General features: G+C 44.4%; 1 protein-coding gene across 5 annotated transcripts in view; it reads left to right on the forward strand.

Annotated features, from left to right (window-relative positions):
• The window catches only part of STAT3 (signal transducer and activator of transcription 3), a 76,563-nt gene that overhangs the window by 35,383 nt on the left and 14,840 nt on the right, over positions 1-26,340 (forward strand). For all 5 annotated transcript variants that reach the window (XM_003279462.3, XM_030808115.1, XM_030808114.1 and 2 more), the window contains exons 2-14: positions 7,158-7,308; positions 8,981-9,125; positions 10,054-10,152; positions 16,425-16,520; positions 17,024-17,105; positions 17,319-17,413; positions 17,590-17,741; positions 21,123-21,281; positions 21,407-21,499; positions 23,667-23,726; positions 25,345-25,374; positions 25,474-25,567; positions 25,664-25,711. In XM_003279462.3, the coding sequence (XP_003279510.1) occupies positions 7,181-7,308; positions 8,981-9,125; positions 10,054-10,152; positions 16,425-16,520; positions 17,024-17,105; positions 17,319-17,413; positions 17,590-17,741; positions 21,123-21,281; positions 21,407-21,499; positions 23,667-23,726; positions 25,345-25,374; positions 25,474-25,567; positions 25,664-25,711 (1,281 nt within the window). In that variant the 5' untranslated portion in view covers positions 7,158-7,180. The remainder of the gene's footprint in view (positions 1-7,157; positions 7,309-8,980; positions 9,126-10,053; positions 10,153-16,424; positions 16,521-17,023; positions 17,106-17,318; positions 17,414-17,589; positions 17,742-21,122; positions 21,282-21,406; positions 21,500-23,666; positions 23,727-25,344; positions 25,375-25,473; positions 25,568-25,663; positions 25,712-26,340) is intronic.

Consider the following 26,340-nt stretch of genomic DNA (forward strand, 5'->3'; position numbering starts at 1 on the left):
GAGTGAGATTCTGTCTCAAACAATGACAACAGCAACAACAAAATATCTCCTTTCAGGCTAGGTACTGTGGCTCACGCCTGTAATCCCAGCACTTTGGGAGGCCAAAACAGGAGGGTTGCTTGAGACCAGGAGTTTGAGACCAGCTTGGGCAGCATAACGAGACCTCCGCTCTATTTACAAACAAACAAACACACACAATACTCTTTTCATAGAAAAATGTTTACTACACAGTAAACTGTAAAAGAATATGCAGCTGTATTAATGCTATGACTCCAATGTAAAAAAAAAATATATATATATATATATATATATACACACACACACACACATTCTGAAATAGATTTAAAGGAATTACATCAACATGTCAATTTTTTTTTTTCAGAGACAGGATCTCGCTGTGTCACCCAAGCTGGAGTACAGTGGTGCAATCACAGCTCACTGCAGCCTTGACTTCCTGGCCTCAAGTAATCCTCCCCCCTCAGCCTCCCAAAGTGCTGGGGTCACAGGCCACTACACCTGGCAACATGTCAGTTTTTGTTCTGGATAGTGGGACGGTGGGATATGGATGTTTTTATCTTTTATTTTCTTTTTTATATTTTTCTAAATTTTCCACAGTGAACGTTATTTTATAATCTTTCAAACATCTCTCTTAAAAGGACTGGTTCCTATAGAATTCAGTGCAAGAAATCTTCTGTGTTACTTTGTACTTTGGTTGCCTTTATCACTGGGCCTTTCCTGACGGCAAAGAAGAGGTTAGTGTAGGCAGCAGATAAAACACAGGTATGCTCTATTTAAAATGCATGTATTTATAATAAAAGTATAGGTGGTACCCAAAGGAAAATGTCATGACACATTGCAAAGTGGAACAGAAATTATCTGTAGATCACTTTCTGTTCTGGATTATTGTATGAGCCAGATTTTCATCTCTCTTTCCACCTTCCCTCACCCTCGTTGTAAATCCGCTAGTGCATGGATGTGAAGTACAAGTCTTAATTTTAAAAAGTTTTATGAAGCTGTGTAGTAAATCCCTTTTGTAAGTGGTCTTGACTGCATTATCTTTTGGTTTCATTAGATTCAAGTATATAAATGAGAACCGTAACTTTGGACAGACTTTTTCAGTCATCTTTACAGTAATAAGTTCCCCATTAGACAATAGTTGTTTGTTTTATGACTTGCTGTTGGTAGGTTATCCCCAAGGGGCTGAGAAATTCCTGTTTTGAAAAGTCCAAAAAGTCTTTGATGACTTGCTGTTTCATTTTTTTCTTTTCTCTTCAGTTATAGAAAACAGGATTACACCCACCTTGCCTTTGTACAGTAGCATCTACTATCTGCTGACTTAACCCGAGTAAATCCTTTGAATTGAGCCCTATATAATGTCCTAAGGCAGCCTATATGGAGTAATGAATTGTCTTCTCTCTTGTGCACCCAGAATGGTACTTGGCACTCAAGTTGTTCCTCAGATAACTTTGTGTGTTCTGGGGCTCAGTGAAGTAGTTATTAAATCACAGGCTTGGGGGAGAACATTCACTCTATGGCATTGAATGAAGTGTTGCCCAATTCTAGAACATCTAATAAAATTTTTTTAAAAACCCACAGGCTTAGAATTATTCCGTAGATATGAAGTAATGTAGTTAGAACTTAGTGGAGTTCTTTAGATTAACTTGTAATTTGAAAAACCAAAATTGAAATTGTGAAATAACATGGGCTCTTTGAGGTCTTTTCCAGTAAAACAGTTACAGTAAAGCTGCTTGGCAGTGCTTTTCCTAGACACTTTGGCTAGTCATCTCCTGTGACTGCTGTTAATTAAATATGGTTTGTAGCTAAGCAGCCTATAAGGATAAGACTATGGAAGTATTTGCATATTATCTCCTTGAAAATACTACCTGGTCTTTGGCTTTAAGTTATACTTTTTTTTTCCCATGTAGAATAGCTATTAAAGTATTACCTATGGTGATTAGACTAAGAAGTAAAACATAAAATCAGTCATTCTTGGTGCCCTGGTGCCTTTTCTTTTTTTTTTTTTTGAGACAGAGTCTCACTCTGTTGCCCAGGCTGGAGTGCAATGGCACGATCTCGGTCCACTGCAACCTCTGCCTCCCGGGTTCAAGCAATTCTCCTGCCTCAGCCTCCTGAGTAGCTGGGACTACAGGCATGTGCCACCACACCCAGCTAATTTTTGTATTTTTAGTAGAGATGCAGCTTTGCCACGTTGGCCAGTCTGGTCTCAAACTCCTGACCTCGGGTGATCCACATGCCTCGGCCTCCCTAAGTGCTGGGATTATAGGCATGAGCCACCATGCCCTACCAGTGTTAAGTTTTCTAGTAGCCATATTAAAAGAAGTGAAAAGAAATGGGTGAAGTTAATTTTAATAATATATTTTATTTAACCCAATATATCTAAAATATTATCATTTCAACATGAACAAGATACTTTACATTCTTTTGTTTTTCACTAAGTCCTCAAAATCCAGTGTGTATTTTATATTGATAGCATATTTCAGTTTGTTTTTTTTTTTGTTTTTTTTTGAGACGGAGTCTTGCTCTGTCACCCAGGCTGGAGTGCAGTGGCGCGATCTCGGCTCACTGCAAGCTCCGCCTCCCGGGTTCACGCCATTCTCCTGCCTCAGCCTCCCGAGTAGCTGGGACTACAGGCGCCCGCCACCACGCCCGGCTAATTTTTTTTTGTATTTTTAGTAGAGACGGGGTTTCACCGTGGTCTCGATCTCCTGACCTCGTGATCCGCCCGCCTCGGCCTCCCAAAGTGCTGGGATTACAAGCGTGAGCCACCGCGCCCGGCCAGCATATTTCAGTTTGAAGCAGCCACATTTCAAGTGCTCAGTAGCCACATGTGGCTAGTGACTCCATAGTGGACTGTGTAGGTTTAGAGTTTCAGTAAATTTGTATGCAATAGAATCTACATAAATTGGCACATTATGCAGATTTCTTTGTATGCACGTCAGTTCTTGCAAAGCATAAGTCAAGTCATGATGCTTTTAGTCTATGAGGTAGATTTTTTTTTTTTTTTTTTGAGACGGAGTCTCACTCTGTCACCCAGGCTGGAGTGCAGAGGCACAATATTGGCTCACTGCAACCTCCATGTGAGGCAGATTTTAACTTGGCCCTAATGCAAATATTGTAAGAGAGATCTAATGGCCTTTGACTTCTTATGGAGGGCAATCAGTACATGCCATGGTTGCAATGCTTCAGCATATAGCATGCACGTCAGCCACGGCTTTTACTCCGGCTAGTTCTTAGTGTACCTGTACCACTGCCCAGGCAGCATCTGTCCTGTGGCAGGTGAATCTTAGGGTGGAAGGTGGCAAGTAATATTGCTTTTTTTTTTTTTTTTTGAGACGGAGTCTTGCTCTGTTGCCCAGGCTGGAGTGCAGTGGTGCGATCTCAGCCCACTACAACCTCTGCCTCCCAGGTTCAAGTAATTCTCCTGCCTCAGCCTCCCGAGTAGCTGGGATTACAGGTGGCCACCACCATGCCCGGCTAATTTTTGTATTTTTAGTAGAGACGTGGTTTCGCTATGTTGGCCAGGCTGGTCTTGAACTCCTGACCTCGTGATCCACCTGCCTCGGCTTCCCAAAGTTCTGGGATTACAGGTGTGCACCACCGTGTCCAGCCTACATTTTTAAATTAATTAATTATAAGCAGGATCTCACTGTGTTGGCCAGACTGGTCTTGAACTGATAAGAGTTCGAGACCAGCCTAGGCAACATGGTGAAACCCTGTCTCTACTAAAAATACAAAAAAAAAAATTAGCTGGGTGTGGTGGTGCATGCCTATAATCCCAGCTACTTGGGAGGCTGAGGCAGGAAAATCACTTGAACCCGGGAGACGGAGGTTGCAGTGAGTTGAGATTGCACCACTGCACTCCAGCCTAGGCAACTCCATCTCAAAAACAACAACAAAAAAGTAACATTGTTGGAATATTTAGTTAATTTATAGAAGCATATTGGCCTAATTGGGGCAAATACCTTATTCTGACATTCTCTCTATTTGCTTTACTGAGCTTTTTCACCAGTGGAATTTAAGCCCTTGATACATGAGGAGGGAAAATACCTTGGAGCTGTGCTGCATGTGTAAAGTACACAGGAGATTAGAAAACTTCGTAGCAAAAAAAACAGTGTAAAGTATCTCATTAATAATTTTTGTGGGCTGGACATGGTGGCTCAAGCCTATACTCTCAGCACATTGGGAGGCTGAGATGCATGAGTCTAGGAGTTCGAGACCAGCCTGGGCAACATAGTGGGACCCCGTCTCTACAAAAATAAGTAGCCAAATGTGGCGTGCATCTATAGATATGAAATAATGTAGTTAGAACTTAGTGGAGGCTGAGGTGAGAGGATCGTTTGAGCCGGGAAGTTGAGGCTACAGTGAGCTGTGATTGAGCCACTGCACTCCAGCCTGGGTGACAGAGTGCCTGTCTCCAAAAAATAAATAAATAAATAAATAATAATATGTTTTGTATGATCATATGTTGAAATAACGTTTTGGATATATTAAATAAAATACATTAAAATTAATTTCACCTGTTTCTTTTATTTTTTTTTTGAGACGGAATCTCGCTATGTCATCAGGCTGGAGTGCAGTGGCACGATCTTGGCTCATCGCAACCTCCACCTCCCGGGTTCAAGCGATTCTCCTGCCTCAGCCTCCCTAGTAGCTGGGATTAAAGGCATGCGCCACCACACCCGTCTGATTTTTGTATTTTTATTAGAGACGGGATTTCACCATATTGGCCAGGATGGTCTCGGTCTCCTGACCTCATGATCCGCCCGCCTTGGCCTCCCAAAGTGCTGGGATTACAGGCATGAACCACTACACCCAGCCTCTTTCAACTTTTTAAGTATGGCTACCAGAAAATTTAAAATGCATATGTGGCTTGTATTCTATTTCTGTTGGATGCTGCTACCTTAGATTATTAATTATTCAATGTAAAGACTGCTGGGAGGTACTACCTGCACTTCCCTGAATATATGCTTGAGAGCTCCACCAGCCGTCTTCACAGTAGCAAGAGGGGTATTCTGAGTCTGTCTCCCGAAGAGGAAGGGAGAAGTGCAGCCCTCTCAGGTTCTGTCAGAAAACCTGATCCCAGGCCAGGCGTGGTGGCTCACGCCTGTAATCCCAGCACTTTGGGAGGTTGAGGCAGGGGGATTGCTTAAGCCCAGGAGTTCGAGACCAGCCTGGGCAACACAGTGAGACCCTGTCTCTACAAAAAATTTTAAAAAAAAATTAGCCAGGTGCAGCAATGCTGCCTGTACTCCCAGCTGCTTGGGAGGCTGAGGTAGGAGGATTGCCTGAGCCCAGCAGTTAGAGGTTGCAGGAGTTAGAGGTTCCATGATCACACCTTTCATTCCATTACATTTGCTGCCTTGAGAACAGAAGACCTGCTGGTTTTATTGCCAGTTTGCTCAGTCATTTTTATGAAAGAGCCAGTGCTAACTAGGTGCTTCTTCGTGCCTTCTCTGAAAATCAAGAACTCTAGTATATTTGCGTGTTTTCAGTCTCTCATTAAATGTTCTCACTATCCCAGAGAACCATCTCATTAGACCTTGGTCTGTACATACCTTCATCTTTGGCTCTGACTTGTAATTATTTTTTAGAACTTCTCCTTATTATTATTATTTTTTTTTAATTTTTTGAGACAGAGTTTTGCTCTTGTTGCCCAGACTGGAATGCAGTGGCGCGATCTCAGCTCACCTCAACCTCCGCCTTCCGGGTTCAAGCAATTCTCCTGCCTCAACCTCTTGAGTATCTGTAATTACAGGCATGCGCCACCACGCCTGGCTAATTTTGTGTTTTTAGTAGAGACAGGGTTTCTCCAAGTTGGTCAGGCTGGTCTCGAACTCCCAACCTCAGGTGATCTGCCCGCCTTGGCCTCCCAAAGTGCTGGGATTACAGGCGTAAGCCACTGCACCCGGCCTAATTTTAGAACTTCTTAAAACGACTTGGCCTCTATTGGTATTTCCATGACCCATACTATTCAGAAAGAGGATTACAGGTAATTAGCTGGCTCGGTTTCTCATACCAGAGCATTTCACTGGGATATCCCTGAACCTGGGACAACTTTTATGCCTGGCATTTTTCTTTCCTTCTCTGTTGTCCCACACTAAGCAATTTTAAAAATAGTTACTATTTGTTGAGTAGGAGAATCTCAGGCAGATCTTCCTGGATCCTCATTTATAATTTTAAACCTGTAGTCTTGGAATTAGCTCTCTGTTCCCCCACCCCAAACATCCAATTTCTACATTTTGGTCACAGTACAGGTTTACTGTGTATAACTAAAAGGGCTGTGGAGTAGAAAGAAAGGAACTGACATTTGTTGGGCATCTGTCATGTGCCATGCACTGAGCTGGATGCTATAGGAATATCTCAATACCCCTGAGGAGTGGGAATTATTATCTCTATTTTATAGATAAGGGAATAGAAATCTGGGAGTTAAGTAATTTTTTAATTTCACACACCTCTGGTAGATAATGGATTCTAGAACCTGGCATAATAGCCACTTGTCATCCCAGTGTAAAAGAGATGTGTGGCCAGATGGGGTGGCTCACATATGTAATCCCAGCACTTTGGGTAGCTGAGGCAGGAGGATGACTTGAGCCCAGGAGTTCAAGACCAGCCTGGGCATGTTTTGTTTGTCTTACAAAACATTTTTTGAAAAATGAGTGTGCCTATAGTCCCAGCTCCTCAGGAGGCTGAGGTGGGAGGATCTCTTGAGCCCATGATCATGCCATTGCACTCTAGCCTGGGCCACAGAGCAAGACTCTGTCTTTAAAAAATAATAAAAATAAAAGAGCTGTGATTATCCCAAGGTGGGGATTGTGAATGTGTTTGTATTGTTCTAAACTGGGAGAAACAGGCTGGGTGTGTTGGCTTAATGCCTGTAATCTCAGCACTTTGGGAGGCCAAGGTGGGAGGATCACTTGAGTCCAGGAGTTCAAGGCCACCCTGGGCAACAGGCAAAAAATAGAGACCCCATCTCTATTTTTTAAAAATAAAATAAACTAGGAGAAAGAAGCAGGGTCCTCCCCAGAGCATCTTTATCCCTAGTCACAGACCTGACACCTGTGTTGGGCAATGGCTACTTCTAGATTGTTTACCCCTACTGGGACTTGTGGTGACCATATGCACACTTTGGTTTACAGTTGGGACCCCTGATTTTAGCAGGATGGCCCAATGGAATCAGCTACAGCAGCTTGACACACGGTACTTGGAGCAGCTCCATCAGCTCTACAGTGACAGCTTCCCAATGGAGCTGCGGCAGTTTCTGGCCCCTTGGATTGAGAGTCAAGATTGGTAAGTCCTTCTTAAGAGACTCTCCAAATTGTTAGGTTTCAATTTGAGTCAAGAGACACGAACTCTTAATGTCATGCTTTGCTGTTTCATTAAAAAATGTATGGGTACAGGTGATGGGGAAAATGAGATCAGGAGATAAAGTGGCACCCTTTGGTCTTGTAAAGCCTTTTTTATATTAGAAGGGCATGTGGGCAACTGTCTTTGACACATTGAAACCGCCTGTATGGTGGTGGATGTCTTGAAGGTTGATTTGGACCTCATTTACTTGGGCAGATCCTCTATATATTCTGATAATCCAGTGATGCGGTAGACATATTTTTTCTCTGAATATGAATTCTGTCTTAGCTAGAACTTTGGGTTGATACTTGTAATTCCCCTTTAGTTAAAGGAAGGAGACACAGGGGTGTATTAGTCTGTTCTCAATTTGCTATAAAGAAATACCTGAGACTGGGTAATTTATAAGAGGTTTAATCGGCTCATAGTTCTGCAGGCTGTATAGGAAGCATAGCAGCATCCGCTGCCAGGGAGGCCTCAGCAAGCTTCCAATCATGGCGGAAGGCAGAGGGGGAGCAGGCAGGTCACATGGCCAGAGCAAGAGCAAGAGAGTAAGAGGGAGGCGCCACACACTTTTAAACGGTCAGATCTGACAAGAACTCACTGTCTCGAGGACAGTATCAACAGGGATGGTGTTAAACCATTCATGAGAAACTCACCCCCATGATCCAGTCACCTTCCACCAGGACCCACCTCCAACAGTGGGGGTTACATTTCAGTATGAGATTTGGGCAGGGATGTAGATCCAAACTATCCAAACTAGATCACAGGATAAGGGAAATAGATTCCATTCATAGAGGAGATAATGGCACAGACGTCCAGCAACTATTTCCTTCACTTTAATATGCTCAGGCTCACCTACTGATTTTGGTTTAATTCAGGCCAGTGTTAATATGACCTGGTTTTTCCAGAATGCGTACTCTGATTTGGTGAAGGGCCAGAAGGTGATTCACAGATGTTGGAGATAGGCCATCCCAGCCTGGGATTACTTATTTGTACTAATAAATCTGACCAGAGTTAATTGAGAGTTTAAAGCAAAACAGTGTATCTGTCTACTTTGTTCAAATATTTTACAAATACAACAGATTATGAGAGTGGGTAATAATATGTGGAATAATTTGTTTTTGTTTTGTGGGTTTTGTTTTTTTTTGAAACGGAGTCTGGCTGTAGCTCAGGCTGGAGTGCAGTGGTGCGATCTCGGCTCACTGCACCTCTGCCTCTTGGGTTCAAGCGATTCTCCTGCCTCAGCCTCCTGAGTAGCTGGGATTACAGGTGCCCACCACCACACCCGGCTAATTTTTTGTTTTTAGTAGAGACAGAGTTTCACCACGTTGGCCAGTTTGGTTTGGAACTCCTGACCTCAGGTGATCCACCCGCCTCGGCCTCCCAAAGTGCTGGGATTACAGGCGTAAGCCACCGTGCCTGGCCTGGTATAATCGTTAATAATTATTAAATTGATGGCATTTTATTGCTGAGCAAGAAGAATCTAAAATGATGAATGGGTTATAGCAACAGGTTTGCTTTGTTTTTTTTTTTTCATCTTTCTTGATGGTGATTTCTGTGTTTGTGTGTATGCGTCGGCTTCAGAGTCATTCTTTATCATTCTTCCTTTTCCTAGGGCATATGCGGCCAGCAAAGAATCACATGCCACTTTGGTGTTTCATAATCTCCTGGGAGAGATTGACCAGCAGTATAGCCGCTTCCTGCAAGAGTCGAATGTTCTCTATCAGCACAATCTACGAAGAATCAAGCAGTTTCTTCAGGTATGATGAGAAACTGGGGACAAGGAGAAACAGGACCCATAGAGTCGGGTGTTAGCATTCTTTCCTGGAAGCATTTATTTTCTCATTTGGCTAAGTAATGAGAATCTATCTTGTATTTTCAATCACAGGAGAAGTAATTAGCCCTTTCTCAAAGCTCTGTATGCTTACCCGTGAGCATCATTACCTGAGAATCACTTCTCTCGTCATAGTTGAAGTAATAAAGTGATTGTATGTTAATCATACCTGTTAGCATGTTGACCCGGTCCACTGTTAGCATGTTGACCCGGTCCACTGATAGGAAGATGACTCTCACTGTTACATGTTAAAGGTTTGACCATAATGGGATACTGCTTGACTAAGTCAGTAGCTTCCCTGCAAGACCAGGATAGCATACTGTGTAAAGACTCAGACAAGGCCAGGCATGGTGGCTCACGCCTGTAATCCCAACACCTTAGGAGGTTGAGGTGGGAGGATTGCTTGAGCCCGGGAGTTTTGAGACCAGCTTGGGCAGCATAACAAGACACCATCTCTACAGAAATTTTTTAAAAAAACTAGCTGGCTGTGGTGGCATGCACCTGTAGTCCCAGCTACTCAGAAGGCTGAGGTGAGAAAATTGCTTGAGCCCGGGAGGTCGAAGCTGCAATAAGCCGTGATTGCGCCACTGCACTCCAGCCTAGCGGACAGAGCGAGAGCCAGTCTCCAAAAAAAAAGAGACTCAGGCTAATGTGCCTTCTGTTACAGAAATAGTAACGACCTCCCGTTCGACCCCACGACAGAGAGCCTTCACCCAGGTTCTGAAGCCTTTGTTCCGTTGTTTCCTAGAGTAAATGCTTTCCTTGATGAATACATTCGTTTTAAGGTGCCACAGTTCAATCCATATCTCCATGGTCTGCTGCTGATTTTCACTCTCTTTCTCTCCTACTTATAGAGCAGGTATCTTGAGAAGCCAATGGAGATTGCCCGGATTGTGGCCCGGTGCCTGTGGGAAGAATCACGCCTCCTACAGACTGCAGCCACTGCGGCCCAGGTGAGACCTGAGACAAAACAAATCCCTGGTCTGGGAGGAATGGAAAATCAAACAACTTTATAATAAGATAAATTATTAGATCTACTAAAAAAGAAGGAAAAGAAATTAAGTAGATCAATAATCATAAAAATACATTGAAAAACTCTAAAAAAAAGAAAGTTCCACCCCCCAAAATACATTGAAAAACTCTAATAAAAAGAAAGTTCCACCAAAAGAGTCCAACAGACGTAATGGTTTAAAAGTTTTGTTCTGACAAACTTTCTTTCTTTTTTTTTTTTTTTTGAGACAGAGTTTTGCTCTTGTTACCCAGGCTAGAGTGCAATGGCACGATCTTGGCTCACTGCAACCTCCACCTCCAGGGTTCAAGTGATTCTTCTGCCTCAGCCTCACGAGTAGCTGGGATTATAGGCGTGCGCCACCACTCCCAGCTAATTTTGTATTTTTAGTAGAGATGGGGTTTCTTCATGTTGCAGGCTGGTCTTGAACTCCTTGACCTCAGGTGATCTGCCTGCCTCGGCCTCCCAAAGTGCTGGGATTACAGGCGTGAGCCACCGTGCCCGGCCTGTTCTGACAAACTTTCATAGTACAGATTATTCCAATATCATTCAAACTTTTCCAAAGTATAGGAAAACAGGAGATGTTTTTAGCTTATTTTATGAGGCTGGAAAAATCCTCATATCAAAACCTAAGAAACAGCCAGGTGTAGTGGCTCACGCCTGTAATCCCAGTACCTTGGGAGGCTGAGACGGGCAGATTGTCTGAGCCTCAGGAGTTTGAGACCAGCTGGGGCAACATAGCGAGACCTCATCTCTTTTTTTTTTTGAGACAGAGTCTCTCTCTGTCGTCCAGGCTGGAGTGCAGTGGCGCCATCTTGGCTCACTGCAACCTCCGCCTCCCAGGTTCAAGTGATTCTCTTGCCTCAGCCTCCTGAGTAGCTGAGACTACAGGTGTGTGCCACCATGCCCGGCTAATTTTTGGCATTTTTTTTTAGTAGAGATGGGGTTTCACCTTGTTAGGCAGGATGGTCTTGATCTCCTGACCTCATGATCCACCCACCACAGCCTCCCAAAGTGCTGGGATTATAGGCGTGAGCCACCATGCCCGGCCTTTTTTTTTTTTTTTTTGAGACGGCGTCTTGCTCTGTTGCCAGGCTGGAGTGCAGTGGCATGATCTCGGCTCACTGCAACTTCTGCCTCCGAGGTTCAAGCGATTCCCCTGCCCCAGCCTCCCAAGTAGCTGGGACTACAGGCGCGCACCCCCACACCCAGCTAATTTTTTGTATTTTTAGTAGAGATGGGGTTTCACCGTGTTAGCCAGGATGGTCTCGATCTCTTGACCTCGTGATCTGCCCGCCTCGGCCTCCCAAAGTGCTGGGATTACAGGCGTGAGCAACCGCACCCGGCTTAATTAAGGATCTTTCTAAACAAAAGAAAGAATATTTATCAGAAACCAAAGGGAGCATGATGCACAGTGGTGAAACACTAAAGTATTCTCAGTAAAAACAGCAAAAGATAAGGATGTCTTTTACCATTGATACTTTTCTGAGGGATCCAGCCTATGCAAAAAGAAAAAGAAATGAGGGTACAAATATTGGAAAGCAAGGGACAGAACTCTTATTATTTACAGATAGATAGGTCTTCCTCGAAGATCCAAGAGAAACAAAACTAACAATAACAATTGGAACTAGCAAGGTTTAGAAAGGCCATTGTATACAAGATAAATATTTTTAGAATCTGCAGTTCCCCTATTCAGTAGCAGCAGTAACCTGTTAGAAGATGTAACAAAAGTAAAGATCTGGGCCAGGCACGATGTCTCAGGCCTGTAATCCCAGCACTTTGGGAGGCCGAGGTGGGCGGATCACGAGGTCAAGAGATTGAGACCATCCTGGCCAACGTGATGAAACCCCATCTCTACAAAAAATACAAAAATTAGCTGGGCATGGTGGTGCGCACCTGTAGTCCCAGTTACTTGGGAAGCTGAGGCAGGAGAATCGCTTGAACCTGGGAGGTGGAGGTTGCAGTGAACCAAGATTGCACCACTGCACTCCAGCCTGGGTGACCGAGTGAGACTCTGTCTGAAAAAAAAAAAAAAAAAAAAAAAAAAAGAAAGTAAAGATCTGATTCATAGTAGTAAAACTAAATGTATGCAATTTGCATATACTATTGGTATGTATGGGAAAATATCTGGAAACATATATACTAAATCATTAAAGTAGTTGGTCATAGGAGACTTTTTTACTTTCTGTGAGGGGTTTTACCTTCTTTAATATCCTATAATCAGGGACATTTTTTCTTTTTCTCCCTGACCCCCTGCTTTTTAAAAAATTGTGGTGAAATACACATAACATTTCAAATTTACCATTGTAACCTTTTTTTTTTTTTTTTGAGACAGTCTCACTCTGTCACCCAGGCTGGAGTGCAGTGGTGTGATCACAGCTCACTGCAGCTTCAACCACCTGGGCCCTAGTGATCCTCCTGCCTCAGCCTTATGAGTAGCTGGGACTATAGGCACTTGCCACCATGCCCAGCTAATTTTTTTTTTTTTGGTAGAGATGGGCTCTTGCCATGTTTCCCAGGCTGGTGTTGAACTCCTGGGCTCATCAACTGATGAGAAAGAGCTCTCCAGGCAGAAAGAAGATCACGTTCAAATACAGAAACAGAAACATGTGTCTTCTTGGGAGAAGTGTAGAAAGTTCAGCATCTGATTGGGTCGGGGAAGATGAGCTAGTCAAGGCCATATGATGTTTTAATTAGTCATGCCTAACAGTGGGGCCCTGGAAGAGCAGTTTACCACAAGGGGCCAACTGCTTCGATTTGAACCCACAGCCCTGCCACTTGCTCTGTAACCTTAAGTAAACAATTTTTACTCTCTGTTCCTCCAATGGGAGTGATAATAATACCTTCTTCATAGAATTAATTCATACATGTAAAATGCTTAGAACAGTATCTGACACATAAATGCGAAATAATTTAACTGCTTTCTGCTGCTGCTGACATCACTGTCATCACCCTCACCATTACTGTAGGAAATGGGGACCCAGTGAAGAATTTTTTTTTTCTTTTGAGACAGAGTCTCACTCTGTTATGCAGGCTGGAGTGCAGTGGCGCGATTTCGGCTCACTGCAACCTCTGCCTCCCAGGTTCAAGCGATTCTCATGTCTCAGCTTCCCAAGTAGCTGGGATTACAGGCATGAGCCATCATACTGGGCTAATTTTTTGTATTTTTAGTAGAGACAGGGTTTCACCATGTTGGCCAGGCTGGTCTCGAACTCCTGACCTCAGGTGATCCGGCCTCCTCGGCCTCCCAAAGTGCTGGGATTACAGGCATGAGCCACTGTGCCCGGCCCCAGTGAGGAATTTTAAGCAGAAAACTGATATGCTCAGGTGTGAGTGAGGTGGTAGATAACACTTACTGTGCATTGCCCTGCAGCCCAAGAGGTTAGCACACAGGCACTTGCCCAGGCAGCACTAGGATTTTCTGTTGCGAAAAAACTTTGTATTTTATCCTGCTCCACAAGATAAAAATAAGTGGTTTAAGTCAATTTGGATAGAGGCTCCAACTTACCATGGGAGGTAGGAAAGCCAAAGGTATCCCAAGGATGTTTTCAATCATATGGATTAGGGGTCTGCAAACTGTGAGCGTGGCCCAAATCCAGCCTGCTGCTTGTTTTTGTAAATGAGGTTTTTTCGGAACCCAGCCACACTCATTTATTTATGCATTATCTGTGGCTGCTTTTGTGCTGCAGTGGCAGGGCTATTTGTGGCAGGGACTGTATGACCCAGGAAGCCAAAAATATTTACCCTCTGTCCCTTAGAGAAAAAGTTTGCAACCCCTGATATAAAGCTATAAGTTGGATATTTGTGGCCTCAACCCAGGCCTCACTGCTATTTTTTTCTGTTTAAATTACCTGGCGTGCTCTTAAGTGTCTAGAATGGGTTAAAGATAGAAGAATGGATGTAATCCCTGCTACCAGGGGCTGTCAGGCTAGTTGGGATTATAAGTACACAAACACTCAAAGTGAGAAAAACACAGAAGAGGATGTGTGTCATTTTGTCTAAGGAAGTTGAATAAGATTTCGCAGGAAAAGAAACATTTGAACTGAATTTGAAGGTGAGTGAGTTCAGATGTGTTTGGGCTGAAGCCCAGGCCAGGCTGAGTGGATAGCGGGTGGGGAGGGAGTGTGGAAACACACTGCATGCAATGTTGTCACCTGTGTAGTGACAGCACCACTGCCTCTGTTTCCCTTCCTCTCGTGATGGCAGCAGCGTCGCAAGCCAAACAAGAAGGGTAGTTAGGGTGTAGGGTCTCACCACAACCTCCACCTCCCAGGGAAGAGTGGGGAGTTTGGGGCAACCGAGGCACAGGAAGGGAAAGTTTAAGTAATCAATTGTGTGAAAGCTTTCTGTGTTGGCCTGAGATGTTTATAGCTGGAAGCAGTGGGGAGCCAATAAAGTTTTTTACGAAGGTATTAGAGATGGGTTTCTGTGGGTGATCATTAATCACATGTTTTCCCCCTGTAAGTGTAGTCCTACTTGAGAAATAGACATGAGAGTGGAATGAAGGTTAAAACATCAGCTGTATTGTTGGTAAAACTAGAATGGAAAGTGTGGCTTGAGCTGGTAACCATAGGGGCTTTCCAATGCCTGTGCCCTGAGTTAGATCTTGGGGTGGGGAGACTGGGTGTGCAGAGCAGCACCCCCACCCCACCCCCGCCATCCATATGGAGCTTCAGCCACCATAGACCAACACTCACTGAAGGCAGAGGGATAGCCCTCTAGACCTGCTTCTAGAAACCAGGCTGCTGCTCTTGCTTGTGGTGGGCTCTAGGAAGGCAAGAGTGAGAAGAGGGAGGCACCAGCTTAGGTGCTGGGTTCTTTGAAGATCTATGTGTGCATAGAGTCTTTCTCTCCATCTTACCAATCAGATGAGTCACTGTCACTGTGGGAAGAAGAAGTAGGGGCATGGGTCACCTTCCCAAAACTTCTAAGAAGTTTGTATTCTGTGGGCTTGGATAGGGACCATGGGAAAGGAAGAGAATGGTTGCCCATAAAACTGGCTGTAGTATAGCCTCAAACTTCAGGACTTAAATGATCCTCCCACCTCAGCCTCCCAAGTAGCTAGAACTACAGGTATATGCCACCACGCCCAGCTGGTTAAAAAAAAATTTTTTTTTTTTTTTTGGTTGAGATGAGGTCTCTATGTTCCCTGGGCCGGTCTCAAACTCCCAGCCTCAAGTGATCCTCCTGCCTTGGTTTCCCAAAGTGCTAGGATTATAGGTGGGAGCTACCATGCCCAGCCCAAGCCTGTAATTTTTTTTTTTTTTTTTTTAGATGGAGTTTCACTCTTGTTGCTCAGGCTGGAGTGCAGTGGTGCAGTCTTGGCTCACCACAACCTCCGCCTCCCAGGTTCAGGTGATTCTCCTGCCTCAGCCTCCTGAGTAGCTGGGATTACAGGCATGCACCACCAAGCTCAGCTAACTTTGTATTTTTAGTAGAGGTGGGGTTTCTCCGTGTCGGTCAGGCTGGTCTCAAACTCCTGACCTCAGGTAATCTGCCCGCCTTAGCCTCCCAAAGTGCTGGGATTACAGGCATGAGCCACTGTGCCTGGCGCAAACCTGTAATTTTTATTTCATATGCTATTTATTTTTTGTTATTTCTTTGATTCATTCATTCACTTATTAATTCGAGATGGGGCCTCACTATGTTGACTAGGCTAGTTTTGAACTCCTGGCCTCAAGCAGTCCTCCCACTTCAGCCTTCCCAAGTGCTGAGATTATAGGTGTGAGCTGCTACATCCAGCCTTCTTTCTTCTTTTTCTTTTTCCATGTGCTATTTGACCTTTTCCAAGGTACCAGCCTCCCCTTCTCCCTGAGATAATATCTTTTGATATGGAATTTCATCCCTAGGGCAGGACCTTTTTTTATTATCCCTCAGAAATATACTGGACACCACGTTTAAGTAGACATCCAATATCTGCTGTCATAAATTGTTTTGAATTTTTTGACATACTTGCCCATGAGCTTTTCAAAGGCATATACCATGTCTTAGCTGAACATGTGGTCTCTTAGTGCCATAGAGGGGATTTATGGTATGACCTGTGTAGTGTCACCTGTGTAGTGACAGCACCACTGCCTCTGTTTCCCTTCCTCTCGTGATGGCAGCAGCTTCTCAAGCCAAACAAGAAGGGTAATTAGGGTGGGATGGAAGCTGGGTAGAGGTATTCCTCTCCCCATATTTCTGTGTTCACATGTGCATTGACCTCCTTTTTGGCAGCAAGGGGGCCAGGCCAACCACCCCACAGCAGCTGTGGTGACGGAGAAGCAGCAGATGCTGGAACAGCACCTTCAGGATGTCCGGAAGAGAGTGCAGGTGATGCAAGTTACAAGCCTCGGGCAGGGAGCTTTTATTAATTTTTTTTTTTTTTTTTTGAGACAGGGTCTTGCTTTGCCACTCATGCTGGGCTGCAGTGGCATGATCACAGCTCACTGCAGCCTCGACCTCTCAGGCCCAAGCCATCCTCCCACCTCATCCTCCCAAGTAGCCGGGACCACAGGCGTGCACCACCACGCCCAGCTAATTAAAAAAAAAAAAATTTGTAGAGATGGGGGTCTCCCTGTGTTGCCCAGGCCGATCTCGAACTCCTGGGCTCAAGTGATCCTCCCAACTCAGCCTCTCAAAGTGCTGGGATTACAGGTGTGAGCCACTGCGCCTGGCCACCAGGGAGCCTTCTCTTGGGGATACTGCCTGCAGGTCCTGCATGTATCTTTTTTGAGGTTTTGGCTTCATTTGAATTTTCCTCAGAAACTTTATTTTTTCTGTTCCCAAGGAAATCTTTTTTTACTTCTGTTTTTTTGTTTGCTTATTTTAAACAGGATCTAGAACAGAAAATGAAAGTGGTAGAGAATCTCCAGGATGACTTTGATTTCAACTATAAAACCCTCAAGAGTCAAGGAGGCAAGTGAATATTAGAGATGTTAAAATCTCTAGAAAGTGAGTTTGTGTTGTTGAGTTGAAAGACTCATTTGTCTTAACTCTGTTTAGATCTTAAGGCGGGCGGGGCACAAGGGAGTTACGGGTGCTCAAAGGAGCCTGGTCATTAAGGACAGGAGTATTCCCTCAGGTCAAGGAGTATTCCCGCAGGTCAAGGAGTTTTTTCTTCCTTCGCAGACATGCAAGATCTGAATGGAAACAACCAGTCAGTGACCAGGCAGAAGATGCAGCAGCTGGAACAGATGCTCACTGCACTGGACCAGATGCGGAGAGTAAGGGCATCGGTCGGACCACTTCCCCCATGTGTCTCACTCACTTGCGGGATTTCAGCGTCTTGTGGCAGAACTTGCCTGGTTTCTAAGAAGTTCCTGCTCTGGAGTTGACTAAAGAATGTGGTTAGAGACGGTCTGAGGAAATGTTTTCTGACTTTGTTTTGGTTTCCAACCAGAGCATCGTGAGTGAGCTGGCGGGGCTTTTGTCAGCGATGGAGTACGTGCAGAAAACTCTCACGGACGAGGAGCTGGCTGACTGGAAGAGGCGGCAACAGATTGCCTGCATTGGAGGCCCGCCCAACATCTGCCTAGATCGGCTAGAAAACTGGTAAAGGATGAAAGAAGCTTTTCCTTTCTTTCTCGAAAGCTAGATTGAATTCTGATCTTAACTGCAGGCCCACAGAATTGGTGCTGTATCTCCAACGTGGGGACTTTTCCATATTCAAATTTAGCCCAAGAATTAAAGTTTTTACTTTATTTTGGCCAAGCGCTGTGGCTCACACCTGTAATCCCAGAACTTTGGGAGGCCAAGATGGGCGGATCACTTGAGGTCAGGAGTTTGAGACCAGCCTGGCCAACATGGTGAAAACACATCTCTACTAAAAACATAAAAATTAGCCAGGCATGGTGGTGCGCACCTGTAGTCCCAGCTACTCTGGGCGGCTGAGGCAGGAGAATCACTTGAACCTGGGATACGGAGGTTGCAGTGAGCCAAGATCTTACTACCGCACACCAACCAGCCTGGGCGACAGAGTGAGACTCCATCTCAAAAAAATAAAAATAAAATAAAGTTTTTACTTTATTTGGAGAAACTTCGTTTTAAAAAATGTATTTTTATTATTGTATTTTAAGTATATTTTACTTAATAATTCAATTAAGGCTTTTGGTTTAACTATTTAACAGATAGACAAACCTTTCAATTTTAGTTATTTTAGTAATCTAAAACGACACATGCCCTTTTTAAGGGAAAAAATTCAAATACAGAAAATTAATCAAGAGAAGAAAACATTTTTAAATCAAATCATCAGCAGTACTAGTAGTTAAAATTTTAGTTGACGCTCAATCTAGACATCTGTCATTATGTATATACACATTATGTATATACACATAAAGATAGAAATTTATACAGTTTATATTAGCAAGATCATTTTTTTTTTCTTTTTTTGGAGTCAAGGTCTCACTGTGTTACCCAGTCTAGAGTACAGTTATGCAATCATGGCTCACTGGAGCCTTGACCTCCTGGGCTCAGGCAGTCTTCCCACCTTAGCCTTCTCAGTAGCTGGGACTACAGGCATGTACCACCACACCTGGCTAATTTTTAAATTTTTTATAGAGACAGGGTGTTACTTTGTTGCCTGGGCTGGTCTCAAACTCCTGGGCTCAAGGGATCATCCCACTTCGGCCTCTCAAAAGCTCTGGAATTATAGATGTGAGCTGCCGTGCCCAGCCCAGGATCTTTCTTTATATGCTTTTCTGTAATCTGCACTTTTACCGTCATCCAGCAAATCTTACTGCACACCCTTCATGTGCAAGGCCCTGTAGTGAGCATGTTGCACCAGCTTGCCTTAGGAGAAACTTGAGATACAGAGCCTACACTGGAAATTTAGGGTAACTCTACATGAGAATGCCTGTCTATTCATATCCTCACTAACCCCGAGTGTTGTTAATTTACTGAAAGCAGTTTTAAATGCTTCCTGAACAGGGAACGAAGAAGCTTAAGTTCTGGGAATGGGAGGATAGAAGTGCCAGAAAAGAGTTGGGGAGTTCAGAAATCCCTGCAGCAGTCCCCCTCCCTCTCCTTTCACTTTCTGTCTTTCTGGTCTTTTGGTCTTTGTTACACTAGTGATAAACCATCAAAGAATGATGGAATGATGCTAAACTTCTCTATTTTTTTTTTTTTTTTTGAGACAGAGTCTCACTCTGTCACCCAGTAGAGTGCAGTGGCATGATCTTGGCTTACTGCAACCTCCTCCTCCCAGGTTCAAGCAATTCTCAGTCACAACCTTCCAAGTAGCTGGGATTACAGGCCCATGCCACCATGCCTGGCTATTTTTTTGTATTTTAGTAGATCCACCTGCCTCGGCCTCTCAAATTTTTGGGATTACAGGTGTGAGCCACTGCACCTGGCCTAATATTCTCTATTCCTGGAGATAGATTTAATGAGCTTTTTCTCCCTTTCTATTCACTTATTCCTTGTGCATGTTATCAATATTTTGAAACATAATGTCATGTCCTCTGATCAGTTGAAGGCTGACATTGAAAAGGCTTATGGGGATTGGGTGTCGTGGCTCAGGCCTGTAAATCCCAATGCTTTGGGAGGCAGAGTCAGGAGGATCACTTGAACCCAGGAGTTTGAGACCAGCCTGGGCAACAAAGTGAGATCCCATCCCTACAAAAATTTAAAAAACTAGACATGTGCCATTACACTTCAGCCTGGGTAACAGAGTGAGACTCCATCTCAAAAAACTAAACTAAACTAAACAGGCATGGTGGCACACACCTGTAGTTCTAGCTACTCAGGAAGCTGAGATGGGAGGATCACTTGTGTCCAGGAGTTGGAGGAGGCAGTGAGCTATGATCATGCCGTTGCACTGCACTAGGCCACAGGGTGGGGACCCTGTCTCAAAAAAAAAAGAAAGAAAAGAAAGGGCTCATGTAGTTCAATCCCTTCTCTTCATGCAAGGGGATGCTAAGGCCCATGATGGTGAAGGGCCTGGCAAAGCTTGCACAGATAGTGTGTGACAGAGCTGGCTCAAACCCATCTTTGGGAGCTGTCTAATCTCTTTTTCTGAGTCTTTATATTCATAGACAAGTTAGGATGAGTAAAGTAAGTGCTAAATTCCATATTTCATGTTCTGCATATCTGGGCTCAGATGCTTGTCATTTTCCAGTGATAACTACATCAATGCCTCCTAGTGGTATAAATTTTAATACTTCTTGTATGCCCGGCTCCCTCTTAGAAATTTGAGATTTTAGGAAGGGACTAGTAATAAAAGGTAAAATAAATTATTTTCTGGCCAGGCACGGTGGCTCACACCTGTAATCCCAGTACTTCGGGAGGTCAAGGTGGATGGATCACCTGAGGTCAGGAGTTCAAGACCAGCCTGGCCAACAAGGCAAAATCCCATCTCTACTAAAAATACAAAAATTATCCAGGAGTGGTGGTGGGTGCCTGTAATCCCAGCTACTTGGGAGGCTGAGGCAGGAGAATCACTTGAACCTGGGAGGTGGAGGTTGCAGTGAGCTGAGATTGTGCCACTGCACTCCAGCCTGGGCAACAGAGTGTGACTCTATCTCAAAAATAAATAAATAAATAGGCCAGGTGCAGTGGCTTACACCTGTAATCCCTCAGGAGGCTCAGGCAGGAGAATCACTTGAACCCGGGAAATGGAGTTTGCAGTGAGCCGAGATTGCACCACTGCACTCCAGCTCAAAACGTAAATAAGTAAATAATAAATTATCTTCTTTTTTAATTTATTTTTTCAGCATCCACCGAACATGGTGAAAAATTCCTCTTTACTTAATGTCACTGAACTGTAAACTTAAGATGAAAAATTGTAAATTTCATGCTATGTATATTTCACCACAATAAAAAAATTCCTTGTTCTTATTGTAGTGGTCTCCATGTCTTCAGTATTTCCTTCCCCTTCTCCATCTCACCTGTATACATTCACTTTGGTAATTAGCACCTTTCTTAATTTATTGGCAGGATAACGTCATTAGCAGAATCTCAACTTCAGACCCGTCAACAAATTAAGAAACTGGAGGAGTTGCAGCAAAAAGTTTCCTACAAAGGGGACCCCATTGTACAGCACCGGCCGATGCTGGAGGAGAGAATCGTGGAGCTGTTTAGAAACTTAATGAAAAGGTAACTTAGCATCCTTGTCCCTTTCCCTCATCTAAAAAATACCTAAAGACTCATGTGGTAGAGTGAGAGGCAGGCTGACTTCTGGTCGCGGCCGTGGCGCGTGAGCCCATCTTCTCTTTCCTCAGTGCCTTTGTGGTGGAGCGGCAGCCCTGCATGCCCATGCATCCTGACCGGCCCCTCGTCATCAAAACTGGCGTTCAGTTCACTACCAAAGTCAGGTAGGCCACACCACTTCCGTTTTCAGTAGAGATTTTACTGAGGGACACTGTTAGGGCGAGGGTAGAGTTGGTGGCCAGGGTCGTTCTTTCCAGGTGTGGTGTCACAGGCAGTACACTGTTGCGGGGATGACATTTGTTGCCATACTATCTGCTTGCTTTCTGATTCTGATGTCAAAAGCAAAAGAGCAGTCATCTTTTTGAAGGTACCTGGGCATATTCCTATGATTGTAGACCTAGAGTCTCAGGCCACAGCTTCTCCTTCTGCCCAAGGGACAAAGTAATGTCGTCTATTTTCTGTTCTTTAAGGCTACTCTTCCCTGTGGATTTTAAGGGAGAGTAAGGCTTAGTGATGGGGAAGCTGAGAGGCCCCAGGGCAGGTGGGTGGTGGGCCTGTAGGGTGAGGTGTTACTTTCACACTCAAGTCAGAACAGGTGTGCTGGCGTTTTGACCTTCTGCAGTGAAATTTCCCTCAGAAACTTAGTATGGTGTTGGGTTTCAGGATTAATAGAACAAAATGCCAGCTGCACAGCATGTGTTCCTGTAATATTTTTCATTATATGGCTTTGATTATCCTTTTGTGAATCTCTCACAACTTCAAGTTGTTAGTTCTTAGATGTTTTCTCAGTACCTTTGGCTTGAAGGGGTGATACTCATCTTTTGTTTTTGTTTGAGACAGGGTCTCACTCTCACCCAGGCTGGTGTGCAGTGGCATGATCTCAGCTCACTGCAACCTCTGCCTCCCAGGTTCAAGTGATTCTTGTGCCTCAGCCTCCTGAGTAGCTGAGACTAGAGGTGCGCACCACCACACCCGGCTAATTTGTTTTTGTTTTTGTTTTTGTTTTTTTTTGAGACAGAGTCTCACTCTTTCGGCCAGGCCGGAGTGCAGTGGTGCGATCTCAACTCACTGCAACCTCCACCTCCTAGGTTCAAGCGATTCTTCTGCCTCAGCCTCCCTGAGTAGCTAGACCGGCACACTCCACCATGCCCGGCTAATTTTTGTATTTTTAGTAGAGACAGGGTTTCTCCATGTTGGCCAGGCTGGTCTCAAACTCCTGACCTCGGTGATCCACCCACCCTGGCCTCCAAAAGTGCTGGGATTACAGGTGTGAGCCACTGTGCTCAGCCTATTTTTTTTTTTTTTTTTTTTTTTTTGAGATGGAGTCTTTCTCGATCACCCAGGCTAGAGTGCTGAGATGTGATCTCGGATCACTGCAGCCTCCGCCTCCTGGGTTCAAGTGATTCTCCTGCCTCAGCCTCCCAAGTAGCTGGGATTACAGGCACCTGCCACCACGCCTGGCTGATTTTTGTATTTTTAGTAGAGATGGGGTTTCACCATCTTGGCCAGGCTGGTCTCGAACTCCTGACCTCGTGATCCACCTGCCTCGGCCTCCCAAAGTGCTGGGATTACAGGCGTGAGTCACTGCGCCTGGCCCTATTTTAATTTTTTTAAAGAGAGAGATAGGGGCCGGGCACAGTGGCTCTCGCCTGTAATCCCAGCACTTTGGGAGGCCAAGGTGGGTGGATCACCTGAGGTCGGGAGTTCGAGACCATCCTGACCAACATGGAGAAACTCCATCTCTACTAAAAATACAAAATTAGCTGGGCGTGGTGGCGCACGCCTGTAATCCCAGCTACTTGAGAGGCTGAGGCAGGAGAATCACTTGAACCCAGGAGGCGGAGGTTGCAGTGAACGGAGATCGCGCCATTGCACTCCAGCCCAGGTAACAAGAGCGAAACTCTGTCTCAAAAAAAAAAAGAGAGAAAGGGAGAGAGATAGGATCTCACTCTGTCACCTAGGCTAGAGTGCAGTGGCATGATCATAGGTCACTGTAGCCTTGAACTCCTGGGCACAAGTGATCCTCTTGCCTCAGCCTCCTGAGTAACTGCAACTACAGGTACATGCTACCACACCCCGCTAATTTTTAAATTTTTTATAGATGTGGGCTGTCACTTTGTTGCCCAGACTGTTATGGAACTCCTGGGCTCAAGTGATCCTCCCAGCTTGGCCTCCCACAATGCTGAGATTATAGATGTGAGCCTATAATTATAGACAGCTTGGCCTATTTACCTGTTGGAAATGAAGAATTATGAATTTTACATTTCTTCAAGAAAAGCTTATGGGAGAGTTTACTGACTTTTTTTCCTTGGATTTTTTCTTTTTAAATAGGTTGCTGGTCAAATTCCCTGAGTTGAATTATCAGCTTAAAATTAAAGTGTGCATTGACAAGTAAGTACTCCTATCTTAGTTCTTTTTTTCAAATGAGGAATAGAAAAATGAGAACTTTGACAGACATCATTTGAACTAGAGACTCTATCTTTATTCAGAGATCTTATTTTGTGGACAAAAGTTTTCAAAAGGCTTGGGGTGCGTTGTCATTTACATGTCTGAACAAAGCCACAAAGCTGGGGGCACAGATTTGATTTGTGGTTGCTATTGTGACAACCAGTCCCTCTTTTTCTTTGTTTAGTTTTTTACTTGTACGTGTCATTCATGCATATTATATATAAGACTGAGATCATGTGTTAATTAATGACTGGGATACATTCTGCAAAATGTATCATTAGGCAATTTTGTTGTGCAAACATTGTGGAGTATATAGTCCTTACACAAACCTGGGTGGCAGAACCTACCGCACACCTACGCTATGTGGCAGAGCCTACTGGTGGTAGGCTGTAAACCTGTAGAGTATGTTACTGTGCTGAATACCGTAGGCAATTGTAACACATCTCAATGAAGTAGGAATTTTTCAGCTCCATTATAATCTTATGGGACCACCTTCATATATGCAGTTTGTTGTTGACCGAAACGTTGTTATATATTCTTTCCATACATAGCATGTGGAAAGAATAGATCTCTTTTTTTTAATTGTTCCACACTTTACCATATAATGGAACACTCAAAATTTCATAATACCTTGCAGGATGTAAAATACATATACCCTTTGACGACATTAGAAAAGAGAAAATGTGGGCCGGGCGCGGTGGCTCACGCCTGTAATCCCAGCACTTTGGGAGGCCGAGGCGGGCGGATCACGAGGTCATGAGATCGAGACCATCCTGGCTAACACAGTGAAACCCCGTCTCTACTAAAAATACAAAAAAACTAGCTGGGCGTGGTGGCGGTCACCTGTAGTCCCAGCTACTCAGGAGAGGCAGGAGAATGGCATGAACCCGGGAGGTGGAGTTTGCAGTGAGCTGAGATCACACCACTGCACTCCAGCCTGGGCGACAGAGACTCCGTCTCAAAAAAGAAAAGAGAAAATGTGGCTGGGCGCAGTGGCTCACGCCTGTAATCTCAGCACTTTGGGAGGCTGAGGCGGGCAGATGACCTGAGGTCGAGAGTTTGAAACCAGCCTGACCAACATGGAGAAACCTCGTCTCTACTAAAAATACAAAATTAGTCAGGTGTGTTGGCGCATGCCTGTAATCCCAGCTACACGGGAAGCTGAGGCAGGAGAATCACTTGAACTCAGGAGGTGGAGGTTGTGGTGAGCCGAGATCGCACCATTGCACTCCAGCCTAAGCAACAAGAGTGAAACTCTGTCTCAAAAAAAAAAAAGAAAAGATAAAATGCATACTTATTTTTAGTTGATGTGATTATGTGGAAATGTCATGAGAATGCACTGGAAAATAATGAAATAAGGGAGTTGACAAAGGTGGTAGGCAATCAACTGTGCCTGCTACGCAAAGGTGTTATGTTGCGCTCATCACCTGTAACTGAATAGTTTAAAGAAATGCCCAGGAACACAGAGGTTTTTTCATGAGAGTAAATAGCAGGTGGTCAAAGTAGGCTTTTTGAAGAAACACAGAGCCTATTTTATTAACAACGGTCTGTGTTCTTACAGAGACTCTGGGGACGTTGCAGCTCTCAGAGGGTAAGTTCAGCCTAGAGGCTTCCTTTTGTTCTGTTTAACCTAACTTCATCCTCCGGCTACTCAGTCACCTACATAGTTGATTGTTCCCCTGTGATTCAGATCCCGGAAATTTAACATTCTGGGCACAAACACAAAAGTGATGAACATGGAAGAATCCAACAATGGCAGCCTCTCTGCAGAATTCAAACACTTGGTATGTGGGGGGAGCTCCCCTTCACAAAGGGCCTCTGGCTGAGGGAGAGGGCTGGGGAGAGCCTCACAGGACACCTGCCTTTTTCTTTTCTTACAGACCCTGAGGGAGCAGAGATGTGGGAATGGGGGCCGAGCCAATTGTGATGTAAGTTTTCTTGGGGATGAAAGACAACTGGGGTGTTTTCCTTGAGGGAGAGAGGGGGTAAAGATCCTTCTTAATCCCCAGAATTAGAAACATCAACCTGTTCTTTCAGCTGTAGTTATTCCAAAAAGTCACTTCAGGCCAAAGTGACATGAACAGAAGTTCCATGTGCCATGGAGCTCTCTGGCTTGGAATATTTCCGTGAATATCTGGGAGTTGGCTCCTACTTAAGGAGCAGTGGAAAGTCCCTTGGTGAGCGGTTCTCCACACCCATGTGGTACAAAGCAGCTTTCCACCTTGCCTGGGGCTTTCCAAATTGCCCATCCAGCTCCTGCGGCTGACGCTGCTTGGCTCCATTTTTAGTGCCCTGTTTTTCTCTCCCACTGAGGTGGGATCGAGGGTGTAAAAACAACAGATCTGAGTTAAACTTTAAAATAAATGACCACCTTGTGTTAGCTTGCTTAGGAAAAGAGTAAATAAAACGAACAAACAACAACCCATCTTGTTCTTTATCCCCCTTATTTTCTGCTTTTCATTGATTCAGATTATTGGATTCTTATTGTCAAGAATGAACTTTAAACAAACAAACAAAAAAAGGTACATGTGACCGAAAGCTAGTTTTTAGTCATTTT

Source organism: Nomascus leucogenys, unplaced genomic scaffold (genome assembly GCF_006542625.1).
Source record: "Nomascus leucogenys isolate Asia unplaced genomic scaffold, Asia_NLE_v1 Super-Scaffold_285, whole genome shotgun sequence".
Lineage (NCBI taxonomy): Eukaryota > Metazoa > Chordata > Mammalia > Primates > Hylobatidae > Nomascus > Nomascus leucogenys.